Genomic DNA, 15,106 nt, shown 5'->3' on the forward strand with positions numbered 1-15,106 from the left:
TTAATGTGTGTGGGATAATAAATAAACGTCAATAGTCAATGCGAAATATTTCTGAAAATTGTAACCTTTATTGAACCATTTGTCTCTGCTGCCACGACATAACGCGATATTTCTATCATGAGTGCGTCATGTTCTTTCGAAATGGTTTTCGTTTTCTTTTTAAATCACCTGTGACAGCTCTGTTCCAGTTATGCTTTGTTTGAATTGCTTTGTTCGAATAGATAAATACCAAGTTTCACTCCTTCACTTTGTAGCATTGAATTTCGTGCACATGTTGCAATCACGATATTTAAGTCGAAGAAAGTAGTAAATTCATGTCTACTTAACGGAAATGACTGCATTACCATGACTTTTAACCCCGCTGTTCTACCTACAGAGGCGTGTCAGTTAGCATCGTTCTAAACTGATAGGAAGGCGATTTCAGGAACTGTTTATTGGAACGACATTATTTACCTCGGCCAGCTTTATCTCAGTACACCACATCGCAAGAATTCATTTGCTCGGCTCCCACTACAGATAATTTGACGAGGTTTGTTTCATATAAAAGAAAAAAATAATAATATACAGTGCCTGAAGGCAACTAATTTTTATTCTTGAGGAGGGGGATTATGTTACTTCGAATTGTTTAAAAAGGCGACATTTAAAAGAACCAAATTATCAAGTTCTCTAACCTAACTGATTAACAAATGACGATATCAAAATTTTGTAAATTTCACCTAGTCTGACATCTCAAGCGAATGAAACTGACGTGTTATCCGCCAGTTTTAAACGCACCATTATGTTTCCAGCCACAGTTTTGCAGAACCCTCGTAACCAATTTACCAATACATCAGCTGTAAAGTGATATATGAAATCTGTCTGTTCAAATTCTCTAACAGCCGACGTTTACAGAGCTGCCGTATCTGGTTTTTGTACACAGTTTTATATTTTTAACTTGCTGCTTGATTCTATTTCTGAAGATTTTTTTGCAAATTTTGTACAAAATTCGTTTTCAAGTTAAATGTATGCTTCACTCAGCTGATAGTATTTACATTTCTCCTAAACGCAACAAACTTCATTTCTATCGGTCAAGCAGTTGCCTTACGAGGATACCTTTGTGCGTCTGAATGAAGCAACAGGAATTGGTTCCGAATTCACGTTTCCTATCAAGTTTAAATAGATGCATATATATATATACGTACTCCAGCGCAGACTCTAGAGGCTTAGTGGTGATCGTGCATTCTTGTACCCTTGCCAAGCTATTGAACGTTACCTTTGTATTCTGTATGTAGTAGTAAACAGTACTCTTACACTTTCATGGTAATGGTCCTCAATCATTTTTGCAAATCTTCCCCAGTGCTGCAGAACAGGACATTGTCTACTGCAAACTGAACGTGGAGATATTCGCCGTTGATCTTCATTCTCAAGTCTTCAAGTTTAATAGTTCGAACACTTCTAAGGATGCAGTGAATAGTATTGGAGATATTGTGTCTCCTTGGCTGACCCTTTCCTTGATAGTAATTTTTTATGTTTCTTGTGGAGACACAGTGCAGCTGTGGAATTTTTGATATTGCCCGAGGTGTACACGTATGCATTCTGTACTCCTTGTTCAAGGATTGCCTCTATGACGGCTGGTATCGCTACATAATAAAAACCTTTTCATAATCTATTAAAGCCATATAAAGTGGCTGATGGTACTCCGCAGATTTCTGAATTACTGATTGATAACATGGACGTGATTGATTGTAGCATATCCTTTCCTGAAGCTAGCATGTTGTCTTGGTTGATTGAAGTCATGTGTTGCCCTGATTCTATTGAAAATTATCTTGTTCACTATTATGATTTATAACATATTATACATATATAAGATAAGACGCTATAGAACACGGAAATAAAGCTAGCAGGCCTATAATTCTCAAATTCTTTAACTTCTCTCTTCTTATGGATGAGTTCAATGTTGGCATTCTTCCGGCTCTCTGGTACATGGTCTTGGCTTGTAGCACGAAGTGAACGCGGACACAGAAAGGAGCAGACAGGACGAGCGCGTTCGCGTTCACTTCGCGCTACAAGCCAAGACCATGTTACCGTACCAACTCGCCCAACTGTCTATCCTTTTGCATTACATTTCTCTGGTACACTTGAAGTCGTCGGGCATTACATATGAAGGACCACAAGGATTTCAAGCATAATATATCCTCCATCAGGGCACAAATCGACTGTTATTCCATCTTTTCCTGCTGCTTTACCCCTGCACTTGTCACGCAAGTTCCTAGTAACTTCATTGATAGTTATAGAAGAGTCCCAGTATCCTGTTCATCACTACTTCCAATGATGGTTGTGTGGCTGCCTTTGGTACTGTACAGGTTATTATAGAACCCTCCTGCTTCTTTTGCATCGCTGTTGCTTAATATAGGAATTGCAGATGACATTGCCCTGTCTATCGTTCACTGCATAGTCCTTGCGGTGCGCTGTGCCGAGCTTTCTTATTGACTTCAGCATGTGGCCACTTTTTACTGCTTCCTCATCCTATCGCACGTTGTAATTTCGAATATCGTTTACTTTCTTTTTGTATATCAGCTACGATAGTTCAGCTAAAGATGTGTTTTAGCGCAAAAGTAGGCTCACGCCTTGCAAGATGATATATCTCTAAACACAATTAACTCTTGCACCGTATTCTCTTTTACTTCTTATATATCTTAAAAAGAACGCCCGAAAAAGTTATTTGTGTCACGTCACCACCGATTAACAATGTGCCCAGATGGACATATTTCGTAAGAAAAGTCCATGCAATACTACTTACTACAAAAACCAATCACATTATTTAATATCTGAGTTAAAACCTTTAAGGTACATGTTTACATGGAAAAAATTAGGAGGATCGTCATGAAGTCTAGCTCTGTGTCTCAGCATTTAAAGATGGTCATGCAAGGCGAAATATGTGACATAAAATAATTCGATGAATTCATGCAGAATTGCGCCATCGCGGCTGGTCGTGCAACGCATTTGTGACGTGGCAGGGCCGTGTAAAATGACGCTTGGACGATGGCAACTCCACACTGTCAGTCGCCACCTAGTGGCCACACCGATTACTACCCGATCCGAGTGCATTTGAAGTCAAATGGCTTCTCCTGTATGGCATGTGCTGAGAAGTTGCTTCCTTGTGTTGAAATCGTCGTGACACCTCCGCGCACAAGCCCGAAAACGAATCTGATAAAGCCCGGAGCTAGACTTTTGTGACAATTCTCTTGAACTTTTCAATGCAAACATGTGCTGTAAGGTTGATAACTGAGAAACTAGTTAAAGCAAATATTTTATTTAGTCAATGGATTACTTTGTTTTATCTTGCAAATCATGTCCGTCCGGGCAAGTATAGTTGATCTGTAGTAAAGGGATTCGGGTAACGTTTCTGAACTTTTTATATCAAAGTTCCGTCTTCAATGTAAAAAGAAAACGCGTTTGTATAACGTTACTTCCTTGCTCTATGGGCGCCCGCAAAGAAAGTCGATAATTGCCTGTTTCACATTCCCAAGTAAGGACGTTCAGCCTTTTGACCACAAGACAAACAAATATTGCCAATGAGAACACTTTAGGCTTGGTTATAGTCGGAAATACGGTGTATAATCGCTTTGTCCCCATTATATCATTTTTTTAGCGCACTAAGAATTGGAGGAAGGACGACATCCAGACAGCTGTGAGCAATGTTAAAAGATACGCTGCTTAACGATGTCTTTAAATACATTATGTTCTGCTTGCGAGTTATTTTTGCAGCATCAACCTTTTTCTTGCGTTCATTGTGTTTCATAACGCCAGGCTTTATTTTCCTTACCTACCGTTGTTTGGCGTGGCTTTGGCTGCAGAATAGGTCAGTGTCTAGAGCGCTACATATGTAGGCATATGTGCGAAGCCTACATATGCCCTGAATACAACCTTTGTCAAACGAGTTTATACTATCCGTCTGCGCTGACCAACAAAACGATGCCAGAGGGCGCATTTCCTTTCCATGTAACATAAAGATCAATCCCGACATAAAACCTGAATGTAAAGTGTCCGCTCATAGATACATCTAACGCGCGGAAACGTAGTGTTAAAATCGCAGTTTATATCCAAGGCCCATTTTAGTTACTTGATTTTCATACATTAATCAATTGGGTACATGGCACCGGGTTTGTAGCCGATGTTGGCCAGTGTTACAGAATGGATAATTAGCACGTTCACACGTGAGCTCACCTGTCATCATTACTCTCCCGGCACAGATAACGTGTTTCTCACTCGTAACACCGGTGCGTAAACATGTCAGACTACGCATACGCCTAACTGGGTGTTTCTATTTCGGCGCAGCTTATGAACATTGTTGTGCATGAGTGCAAATGTTGTATTAGAATAATGTTTTGAGCTTTTTTGGGTTGGCTACTATGAACATTGCATGAGGTATCGCGCTGTGTGTGGTGAAAGTAAGCACAACGCATCGTTCCTGGGCGTATAGAATATTAGTAACCACATTAACAAGCGAAGCTTGTTAATGTGGTTACTAAACTCTAACGTGTGCGCTGGATCCGTGTAATTCTTTACTATATTATAAGGGCCCTTATAGGACTACAAATGAAGGGTCATGCCATTCAGAACATCTTTGCGCTCTAGTAAAATTAGTAATTCTTACTGCGCACCCCTAAATAAGACACATTGTATTGAAAGGCAAGTTAACAAGCGAAATATGCTGAATGAAAACAGATACACTAGAATGTATGCGAAACGAAGCGTACGGAAAGCGATGAATAAATGTTATGTAACCGAATTACACTCGCAGAATTGCCTTTAGATTATAACAATGCAACATACAATATCATGCAATGTTTAGACTGTGCGCCGCACAGGTTGCAAGGTTAAAGTAGTGTAATATATAATTTATGCACCACACCGGTCCCAAGCTATCCTGAGGTGCAATCCACAATTTAGGCGAATGCACAGAGTGAGACAATAAAGCAAAGACGTCATGAGATGGAAGAAAACGTTCGATTGCTCTTTGTCGGCTGAAAAATTATGAGCAGGGGTGCCTGCACTGTTGGATCTGGAGGACAATCCCAATTGCTCTTCCCCAGATATTTTGGACCTTGCCGTTGGGTGCGGGAGTTGGCCGAGGTTGAGGAGGACGTCGGGATGAAAACTGGAGGTTTATTTACATTATTTCCAGTGAGAGTACCAAGAAATTAACAGTCATAAAGTCATTACGGGTCGGCAGCAATTCGGACGCTGCGACCCGTGGCAAGAAGCGCGAAAGAGATGAATGAAGGAATGCTCTACTGCTGCTCCTGGTCTCTGGCTTTTAAGCTCTTCGATGTCTCGAAGTCACGTTACGTTCGGCCACTCGGCGAGCCCGCTCAGGTGACGCCATTTTCGGCCAATGGTAGGCGCCCATGCGATTGTGTCATACCCGGCGCACAGGGTCTCTCCTTAATCCGCCTTTTGCGATGCATTGTGGCGCCACTGTGCGGTGGCCACGAGAAACGATTTGGCAGGCGTCGCTCTCGCCGCGACAGACAGCCGCCGCACGCGAGACACGTGTGCAAGCAAGCAGCGTGTGAGTGAAAACCGCAACAACGTGTGCGCACAGTTTGTCGCCGTCCGCTAGCCATGGAGCCCGCTGGTGACTGCTTTGTACCTGGAGGTTTCTTCAGCGTGACGAACGGCTGGAAAAAGCGCTTCGGTAACGTCAAAATACCCACGGAAGCGCAGCTCGAAAAACACATGGTGTCGAGCGGAGCGCGCTTCGCGCGACAGCAAATGAAAGGAACGATGTTCCAAGAAGAAGGATACGTGCGCAACGTCATGTACAACGACGTGTCAGCAGAATCCACGTGCGGACTTTTGCGTAGTATCTGCCTACCGTCAATGAAAGGCGGCTATTACATCGTGCACGCCGCGATTTCCAAGGCGTCGGGCTCCATCCTGGCTGGTCATTGCCTCTGCCCCGCAGGGTGAGCAAGCTTTCTATTCTACATCTGGAGCGCGACCTGCATGAACCGCGTGCTGGACATTTAAGTCTGATGGGTTAAATTTTGGAATTCATAACTATACCGGCCCTGCCGTTTTGGGCTAGCTGTTTGCTTATATAAAGGTACGGTTGCTTAAATGTTGAAAAAATACACATACTGTAAATGAAGAAAGCGGGGAGTTCTTGTTTTTGCGCATTTGCATGTATACCGATCGACACGGTCGTGCAGCATACCAATTTGCACTTGTCTGCGACCGTACACAGCCTTGGATTGCCGGTATCACACAGTACACTATTTAGAGGCATATAACGAGAATGACTTCCAAGTTTGGCTGTTTACTGTAAAACCGCTAGTTGTACCTAACTTCGTGCCGGCATAGCTGTCTGACAAGCCGCATCGCATCGTTCAATGATGCTGTTAATGTGTGCACATGGTGTTACAAGGCCAACGCGCGAGTGGTGGTGTGCGGCTCATGTCTGAGATTGGCGCATGTATTTCACGTTGAGTGACGTGAACTTAAACCCGTTCTTTCGAATTCATAAACACTTGATCCCATCTTTTCCTTGATGAATACCTGTTGAGCATGAAAACTCATCTCCTCTTCCATTTTATTCTTGCAGCCTGAGCGGCACATGCCAACATTTTGTTGGGTTAATCCTTCATGCCATTCACTTGGCGCAAAAGGATGCGGCAACGTGCACGGAAGTTCCATGTGCTTGGATTGTTCCTGCCCAAGGTAAGAATGCTACTACTTAGCAAGCATTAGTTAACATAGGAGGCGGCAAAAGTGCCTAAAAAATCTGTGATCACACTTCCGGCCCCTTTCTGCAAACGGTTCTTTGTGGCACCGTGTTGACCATTTAACGTGTTGTAAAGTTTGCATTCGTGGTAGCAGCTGTTGAATATCAACTCATTCACACAGCTACATTGTTTACAGCGTACATGAGTATTGGTATGTGGACAAATATAGGCTACTGGTTTTAATTAAGAACACATATTGGTGTCGCTTCATAAATTCTTAACTACAAGACCTGCATAGAGAAAAAATAATCCCAAACTGCAACATTTAATTTTCTTACAATGGATGTGGTCGTTGGCTAAACATCACAGGAAGCACTTAAAATTTCGTTATTGTACTTGTACAAACAAAACTTTTTTTTTCAGTCAAAAAGCATGAGCCACCTCTGCCTCTGCAAGACATCACTTTTCACACAAGGAAACATGAAGGTGCGAAAAGGCGGCGGTTTGATCCACTGCCAGGGCTCTCACCGAGTGACCCATCTCTGCTTGCTGCCGATCTCGAAAAGGTGGCAGCAAACTGCCTGCTTCTCCGTTATATGAGCAAAGAAAACTCAGGAGAATCACTTGTAAGTGCTACACTTAACTCTGCATGCTTGTGATCTGTTAAAATAAGAGTTAGCAGTGTTCCATCAGCATGTGACGACAGACAGGAACAGTTTGAGAGCCCCTTTTACTGTGCTTTTATGCGAAGTACAGTTTGAATCAGTATAACACTAATGTCAGTAGTGTTTATATACGGTGACTTTCTTTTTTATATCTCACTAAACAATCTGCAAGCTTAGCAATGAGATGATGCAGCAAACCTGTGATGTAAGTCTTGGTTAATTGAGGCAACTAAACCTCTTTAAAGCCAAAGTTATTTTAAAAATTCTGGCAGAACCTATCTCGTGATGACTGAAATAATGCGAGAGCATTCATGCACATACACACTGTTAAACTGACACAAACATCTGTTCAACTTCCATTCTATAGCTTGTCTTGTCCATGACAGCAGTAAGGGACTGTGAATTCCAAAGTGTGATACATTTAAGGGCTTTCAAATGCTGTGTGCCTTTACAAATGACAAGACCTTTGACGCCTCCTGTAATACTGTAGGTATCAAGTCGGTGATGAACTCCCCAGTGCCTGCTTCATAAATTCTTATAGCCACATGTGATTCACATAATTATCATGCGAGACTGTCCAATCACCTGCAACTTATGCAGCAAAGCATGTGAGTGTAGCATGCTGGGCAAGTCTTATTAAATTATCTGTACATAGTTTCCTTAGATACGTGTATTAAGTGTCCCTTGATTTTTCATACCATGCTATATAGCTGAATGGAATAACTTCTCTACACAGAGCTGCTGAACCTAATTTTAAAGAATTTTAAATCTTGCGTTGGCATATCTGATGTGCATTGATTACTGTTTACCTCTACGTATGGCTTGAGCTTTTTCTATCCCCTTCTGCAACATGCACATTATTGCACTTTCATATTTACATTTGCTCTTGATTTACAGCACATGTTAGCACGAGTTCATGTCACTGCATCTGAATGTTTTTTTTTTAATTTTCTAATGCTAGTAAGCTTGTAGTTTGCTTACTTTCAAAACTGTTCTTTGCTCACCCTGAAAGAAGGCATTTAGAGTACGAATAAATAAAATGTGAAAAATGATTCAGAAGTACAATACTGAGTTTGCTTGTTTAACAACCATGCGCAATAAGGCATGCCAGGTATGAGACCACAATCTGAACCTATTTTGTTGCGCTTCTCACCACTGGCGCAATATGATGCTGTCAAAGACCTGTTTACAAAATCCTCAAATCTTTACTATGCTGCTTCGTATATTTCAAGCTGCACTACTATTCAAGGTAGTCACTAAGCTAACATTTGCATGTTATCTGCGCTGTCTAATGTAAAGCACTATATTCCAGGATGAACACAGTCCCAGTGAAGTGGCAGCAGAAGCTTCAGACACTCCACTGGTCCCAGACATTGAAGACATCCACAGTGAGACCTGTCAAAGACTCATACAAGAGAGGTTTGATGGTAAGAAAGTCCACTTCCTTGTTTATTACTTTTTTCGCAACTTTTTGTCTTGGCACGTGTCATTCTGAGGCTGTCTCATTTATATAAGAATGCCCACCTATGTCTCTGGGCATCACCTTCACAAGTATCCCACTGAGCAGCAGATAATGCAGCAGTCACTTTTAGACTTGATGTCTTGTCATTTCTTAACTTTTACAGGGCTGTCGCATAACTCGATGTGTGTGAGCACCCACAGGGTCCTCAAACATATCTGCTTCATCTATGGCATGTTTGTGAAGCACTGTGTGAATGTATAATGGATGTTCCTTTAGCATGAGTCCATCACCTGGATTCATGCACGGCATTTGTCATATATATATGTTGACTGTGTTTTAGCAGAGCATGGAATTGAAAGCATGCACATTTGTCTTGCTCTTCTTGTTTTTAGGCATGTTTAAATACTTGCAATACTGAACCAACTCTACGATTTAGCTATGTTGACCAGCATAATTAGCGAAAAAAAAATAAAACATAATGAGCACATGCAAGTTACAAGCTGCAGAAAAATTCTTATGTCACTGTGAAAGTAAGCTGTACAATTTTGTAGGAGATTAGTATCTACCTACATTTTAATCGTTGCAATATGCAGTTGTGTCATTTGACACAACCTAAGTACTTTAGCCTCTTTGAGTAGGCCTGTAGGGGTTTCTTTGTAGGAGTAAATAAAAGCTAACCTAATGGTATTAAGTTTCTGACAAGTGATTCAACATAAAAGAAAGTAAGGCGTGCAAACACCAACAAGAGAACTAGACAACATGGCATTTACTTAGTTTGGTTCTCTTGTATCCATGTTTGCATGCGTTACTTTCTTTTAGTGCGATTCGCTACCAACTAGCTGAACTTTCTCTCATTTTAAGCTTCATTTCTAGTACACTTAGCTCCTATCTGCAGTGTTTGTGTTGTCTGGTTCTCTTGTGTCCATGTTTGCACCCCTTACTTCCTTCCACGATGAATCCCCACCAAATAGCTCAACATTGCCATGACAAGTGATGCTTTGTTGACGTCATGCTACTTCTCATTGCTTTAATACAATGTAATGCTTGCTGTACGACTTGTAAAACGGATTCTAAACCTATAAATTAACAATACTGTTTTTTTTTGCAGCTATACAGGCCCTCTCGGTGGACAGCAGAGCAGTTGTTCTCGAGTCAACGATTGGACAGGCCGCAAATCCAACCTGGCACATGGAGCGGATTGGTCGGCTAACTGCCTCAATGTTTAAAAGAATTGTGTGGTGTTTGTGTAGCTCTGCGAACATTAGTTGCATGTTTTGTGCTAACTGTTGCAGCGTTAACGAATGAGTGCTGGAGGCGGTACTTTGTTGCAGTGATGTTTGTGGTGGTGATTTGGAAGTGTGGTTCGCAATTTGTATGGGTTGCTGTGATGTGCTGTTGTTTGCCGTGCGCTTAAAAGCTTCAAACTCGGCTCGTAGCTCGGCTAAACTGTTTCGAAGTATTTTGTTTTCTATGGCAAAATGAAAAGAAATAGCATGGCCTAAGCAAATTGTGTAGCATTGGTGATAACTATAGCCGTTACGTCTATAGACATAACAAAATAAATGTGCAGTGTACATGGAAGATAACTGAAAAAGCAGTATCATTTATTTAGAGATGGAAAATACAAATTTCCTCAGAAGGTAGCACAGTAGACAGCGTCGTCGTAAGTACACGTGATATAGTATGAGAGTACACTGTTGTTACACAGTCTGGTCTCTTCTGGTCATAAGCATGGTAAAGGAGGCTCATTTGAAGTAGAGATGTGCGAGCTGGCTACTTGTTCTCATTATTGATTGAAATGATTGGCTGTAGAAAATTGCACAAATAGGCGCAAGTCCTAAAAATGCTGTCAATAATGTCGAGCATGTTGATTGGCAGTGGTTTGTCTAAAAAATGAAATTCTTTGATACGTCTTATGACTCGCTCAACATGGATCCTAGCGCCAGCTATTTTTCCGGTGGCAATCACGTCACTAGCTGACAATTGGTTCCCCATTTTAAATGGTGGCATGTGGATTTGAATAGATGGTGGAAAAACGCCCTCCAACCTAAAGCCTTTGTCGACCATCACACCGTCCCCCGCATCTAATAAACCCAGTAGGCCCGATTTTTCGACAACTTCGCTATCACTAACATGCCCACCCCACAAATCTGGCACAAATGAAACGTAGCCATCTGGTGTTACCCGAACAAGTGCTTTGAACGTGTTATAATGCTTGTACGAGGAGAAAGTATGCCTCTGTGCCTGTAGTTTTGAAGGTCTTTGGATTCTCACCTCTGTGCAATCAAGGATGACTCTAGTGTTTGAGAAGTCACTGAATGCCATTGGCATGTGCCTTTTGATCTCTGCTAATGTGGGAAACCTTGTCAATGCTGAGAGCTCTTTATCGAGAAAAATTACCCATGTACAAAAGATGCGACTAAGGCATGACTGAGAAATTCCAAAGATTCGAGCCACTTCCTTGGCACAAACACCAGTCCTGAGCCTATACAGCACCATGAAAAGTTCTTCGCGCTTGGAGAGCTGTCTTTCCTTTGCTTGTGTTTTTCCTCCATCCCAATAAACCATGCGTTCTGCATTTTTTTCAATGTGCTTAAAGAGTGCTTCAAATTGTTCCTTACTTTGCAGTCCTGTATAAAACTTAAAAGACGATTTGTGAATAGTATCCACAGAAAACGTGCAGCGTTTTAGCTTTCTGCATTGCAGTTCTAGATCCCTGACTTTCCGTTGTAATGCCACATTTTCAGTTAATAGGTGGTCAGTGTTCTCCTCTCTGCTTAAGGGCGTTGGCTCTAGGACCTCCTGTGGCTCAGTGAGCATTGGGGATGTTGCAAGCAGCAAGAGTGCATCAGCTGCTCCTTCCTCGTCGAATGTAGAGTCTGCACCTGCATTTGCATCAACAAATGCAATAAAGTGACGCTATTGCTTTAGACACAATTCATTGAACACTGACATTTACTCTGAGCATTCGCACTTTGTGCGGAGTGCACTACTCTAATGACCTGGTCACCTGAAAGCAAATTATGGATAATTCATATGTCGCAAACGTGCAAGACTCGCAATGAGCAACATAAGGTGAGCCTCAGAAAACATTTCCAGCTGCATAATGTGACAGTGTGCTTGCCATTAGTTCAAAAGCCACTGCTCACCCTGAACACAGGACGTGTCTGGTTCCCCATCACTGAGACCTTTACAAGTTCCTCCTTGACCTGAAACCTCTGTACCTGTGACGTAAAGTGAGTAATAAAATAGTATGAGTACACACAAAAACGCATGACTCGGATAGGGCATGAAGTGTAGTTCTTAGGGCAAATATCACGTTTCACCACTGCATATGTTCCTTTATAGTGTGCCATAGTGCTTGGCGTACATACACAGGCAATGGGGAGGCCAACAGAATGTCAGTTTGCATACGTGTTTTACCCACATAAAGTATATGTACACCTACAAAAATGCCAGAAAATGGCCAGTATGCCCGGAACCGGTGATACCTGCTGTTGGTGGAGCGCCTGTTTTCCTCTTGGAACGCGCCGCGGTACGAACATGGCGGTCGACCGCGTCCTTCTTTCTGAACTGGTCTGTATACACGAACAGCGTCGGTATGAAGTCCGGATGTCTGGGTGACAGTGAAGGTGCCCCTGGAATGTGTCCGTTACACAATAAGACGCGCCACTCGACTCCAGAAAGCGCAGCACGGGAAAATGAGCCATAGTACAAACCGTACTACATCGCTATTCGCTAAACGAACATAAGCTTTCTTCAAGAAATATTACTATACTCGGTGTCGACAAGAATGATGAAACGACAAATAGCAGCGATTGCTAACTAGCACCATCAGCTACTTAAACAGTGCACGCCGTTTCCAAATCTGCCCGGCAGTGCAGGCGCGCTTGGCTCCAACAGATAACTACGCCGACATCACGAGCACTCGCTGAACGCTTATGAAGTAGTAAAAGTGTGCACGGTGTAAAGTTGCTAAAGACGGCGTTCTAGCGGCGGCCGCACAGAGATGACAGCAAAAAAACAAAGTAAAGCACAACGCGGCGGCCGCACAGAGATGACGACAAAAAAGAATTAAAAAAAAAATAAAGCACCGCGTTTCACTCGGCCGGCTCGCGCGAGCAAGAGATCGTTTGTTTCGCTAGCTCAAACACATTTGCGTCTTTCTCGAGATTATTCGTATGAGTCAGTAACGACAAAAACAGAGAACTACGTATGTGGATGCATACCTGTCACAAAGTGCTTCCCGCAGAGTCGAGATGCTGCTGACGGCTGCCATGGACGCCCTTGCGCATCTTGCCGCTTCACAGCCCTAATCCAGGCTTCACGGCGCTGTCGATCTCGTTTTACCGACGGAAATCGGAAAAACCGCACTGTCCTGCTGGGACTGTCACGTGAACTGCAGCCGTACGCGACACACGACATTGGCATCGCGCCAAATTTCGATGTCAATATGTTAGGAAGGCGTGCCGTGCGCGCGGCAGCGAGAATAGCGCAGCTGAGAATCGCAGCGCCTGCCCCGGCCGTCCGCCGTCTGCTCTAGCGCCTGCCAAATCGCTTCGCTCCTCAGCCGCTAGGGCACTGCGCATGCGCAGTTCGGCGTCGCAAAAGGCGGATTGTCCGAGGGCTTACTTCTCTCTGCGGTATTGCCTTCCCGGTCTGCAACTGCCTTCATAAAGGCGTATAGGGGGATTGCTGCCAGGGCTTCACGGTGCATTACAGCCGTCTTGCCTCGGGACCCACGTTACCTGGAACCGTGCCAGGCTCCCGCTACACTTTCGGGAAGAGTCAAGCAGTGAATAGCTCCACCTGCGGCGCACGAGCTGGGGGACGCCAACTCGTTTGCACGTGCCGCGCCTCGGGAACGGGGTAGATCTGCTTCTGCGTTCCTTACTTAGGTGTGGCGCGATTCGATGTGGTCTGGTGAACTCGAAGGAGGCTCAGGAAAAGGTCCCGTATCTAACAGCACTGGCAACTTACGATTAGGGCTACACGAATATTGACAACGTTGAATATGAATCAGAATTTCGTTGCTGCTGGATTCATATTCAATTCGAGAACTTATTATTTGAAACTGCTGAATTAGCCTTTCTTTTAGAATACTATAACGGAAAGTAACAGTTATTGAAGTCAACTGTGACAAGATTTCAACGCTAGTAATTCTGTGTAATTCTGTTGTACGAGCATTTTGTTGTTGAGCAGATGCGCCAGTTATGTGGCATTCCTAAAGTCATTAATTGAGTCACATACGTAAATCGAAGGGGGTTGTGCGCGACTTTTATCTCCTACCCTCTGGTATATTCTTCTTGTGTTTCTGATCATTCTTCATCGTTTTCTATGACTATTCTGGAGCAGACCGCTTCACTCACCCGGACTTCGTTGATCACACCTCCTGGTGTAATATTTGAACAGATTACTGGAGAAGACGTACTCCGTTTGCCCAGACACTCCCAAGTACCACATGTTCTTCAGGATTCCACGCTACGAGGCAGTGTTGATTGCTTGAAGCGGTCCATAGAAGTTCCCATTGGAAGTCCTGCTGACTTTCCGTACTTGAACCCGGTCGACAGGTTGTATGTCCGGTATGTCACTGCTGCGTCTTGCGTCCTGGTTTTCCTTCGTTCGATCTTTATATGCATCTTGTTGTTTCTCACTTCTCTTGCTCTCATGAAGCTTTAGATTATCAAGAAGGCGCAGTTCGCTATCCGCCGGAAGTATGGGCAGGGTGCATGAAGCAATGGAAAGAAGGCTACATCCAAGACCGTTCTGATTTCTCACAGTGGCTTTCAGGGCAGCACTTTCAACCACCTGGAAAGTTCGGGTACATTTTTATGCACTAATTCCTGTCTCGTATAGCACATTCGGCAAGGCCATCAGCAACTGGGTGATATGGTGAACAAAACTTGATTGTCATTTCTTTATCTCCCGGCCACTTTGCAAGCTTTTTGCTCCGAAAAGCAGGTCCATTAGCCCAAATTAAGGTTATATGTACTACTGCTGTAGTACATATAACTATGTACTATGTACATGTACTGCTATGTACTACTACTTGCTGTGATATGTGCTCTCTCTCCCTCTCCCCCTTCCCCATCTTTAATCTCCCCCATCCCTCTCCCATGTGTAGGGTAGCAAACCGGTTAAGCCATACTGGTTAACCTCCCTACCTTTCCTTCTCCACTTTTTCCTTCCTATATGTACTACGATGAAGGCCAGGCCACCTGCCGCAACGTTAGTAAAGTGCTAGTAACACTTTTTCTAGCCACGTACCA

General features: G+C 43.3%; 2 protein-coding genes and 1 long non-coding RNA gene across 5 annotated transcripts in view; 2 read left to right on the top strand and 1 right to left on the bottom strand.

The window, feature by feature from the left end:
* Positions 1-15,106, top strand: part of LOC135905368 (uncharacterized) — a 42,920-nt gene that overhangs the window by 24,199 nt on the left and 3,615 nt on the right. The gene's annotated exons all lie outside the window — the stretch shown is intronic.
* Positions 5,500-11,429, top strand: LOC135905332 (uncharacterized). Of its 2 annotated transcripts, none has more exons than XM_070536101.1 (5): positions 5,500-5,951; positions 6,590-6,705; positions 7,134-7,336; positions 8,688-8,802; positions 9,946-11,429. In XM_070536101.1, exons 1-5 carry the CDS (start codon positions 5,608-5,610, stop codon positions 10,140-10,142), a joined length of 975 nt encoding a protein of 324 aa, XP_070392202.1. In that variant the 5' UTR covers positions 5,500-5,607; the 3' UTR covers positions 10,143-11,429. The 2 variants fall into 2 exon arrangements, with proteins under 2 accessions (XP_070392202.1, XP_070392203.1); XM_070536102.1 differs by having other exon boundaries at positions 9,954-11,429.
* LOC135898290 (uncharacterized) lies at positions 10,421-13,364 on the bottom strand. The gene is made up of 4 exons (XM_065427157.2): positions 13,067-13,364; positions 12,329-12,475; positions 11,987-12,061; positions 10,421-11,722 (listed from the first exon to the last, which is right to left on the bottom strand). Exons 1-4 carry the CDS (start codon positions 13,266-13,268, stop codon positions 10,611-10,613), a joined length of 1,536 nt encoding a protein of 511 aa, XP_065283229.2. The 5' UTR covers positions 13,269-13,364; the 3' UTR covers positions 10,421-10,610.

The sequence above is a fragment of the Dermacentor albipictus genome, chromosome 3, assembly GCF_038994185.2.
Source record: "Dermacentor albipictus isolate Rhodes 1998 colony chromosome 3, USDA_Dalb.pri_finalv2, whole genome shotgun sequence".
Taxonomy (NCBI): Eukaryota; Metazoa; Arthropoda; class Arachnida; order Ixodida; family Ixodidae; genus Dermacentor; species Dermacentor albipictus.

Coding starts and splice junctions, on each gene's coding strand:
- LOC135898290 (XM_065427157.2), bottom strand. CDS start 13,268: ATGCCAATGTCGTGTGTCGCGTACGGCTGCAGTTCACGTGACAGTCCC. Junction 12,062..12,328: donor AGGCGCTCCACCAACAGCAG/GTATCACCGGTT, acceptor TTTACGTCACAG/GTACAGAGGTTTCAGGTCAA. Junction 11,723..11,986: donor AGACACGTCCTGTGTTCAGG/GTGAGCAGTGGC, acceptor ATGCAAATGCAG/GTGCAGACTCTACATTCGAC.
- LOC135905332 (XM_070536101.1), top strand. CDS start 5,608: ATGGAGCCCGCTGGTGACTGCTTTGTACCTGGAGGTTTCTTCAGCGTG. Junction 6,706..7,133: donor TTGGATTGTTCCTGCCCAAG/GTAAGAATGCTA, acceptor TTTTTTTTTCAG/TCAAAAAGCATGAGCCACCT. Junction 7,337..8,687: donor AAAACTCAGGAGAATCACTT/GTAAGTGCTACA, acceptor ACTATATTCCAG/GATGAACACAGTCCCAGTGA.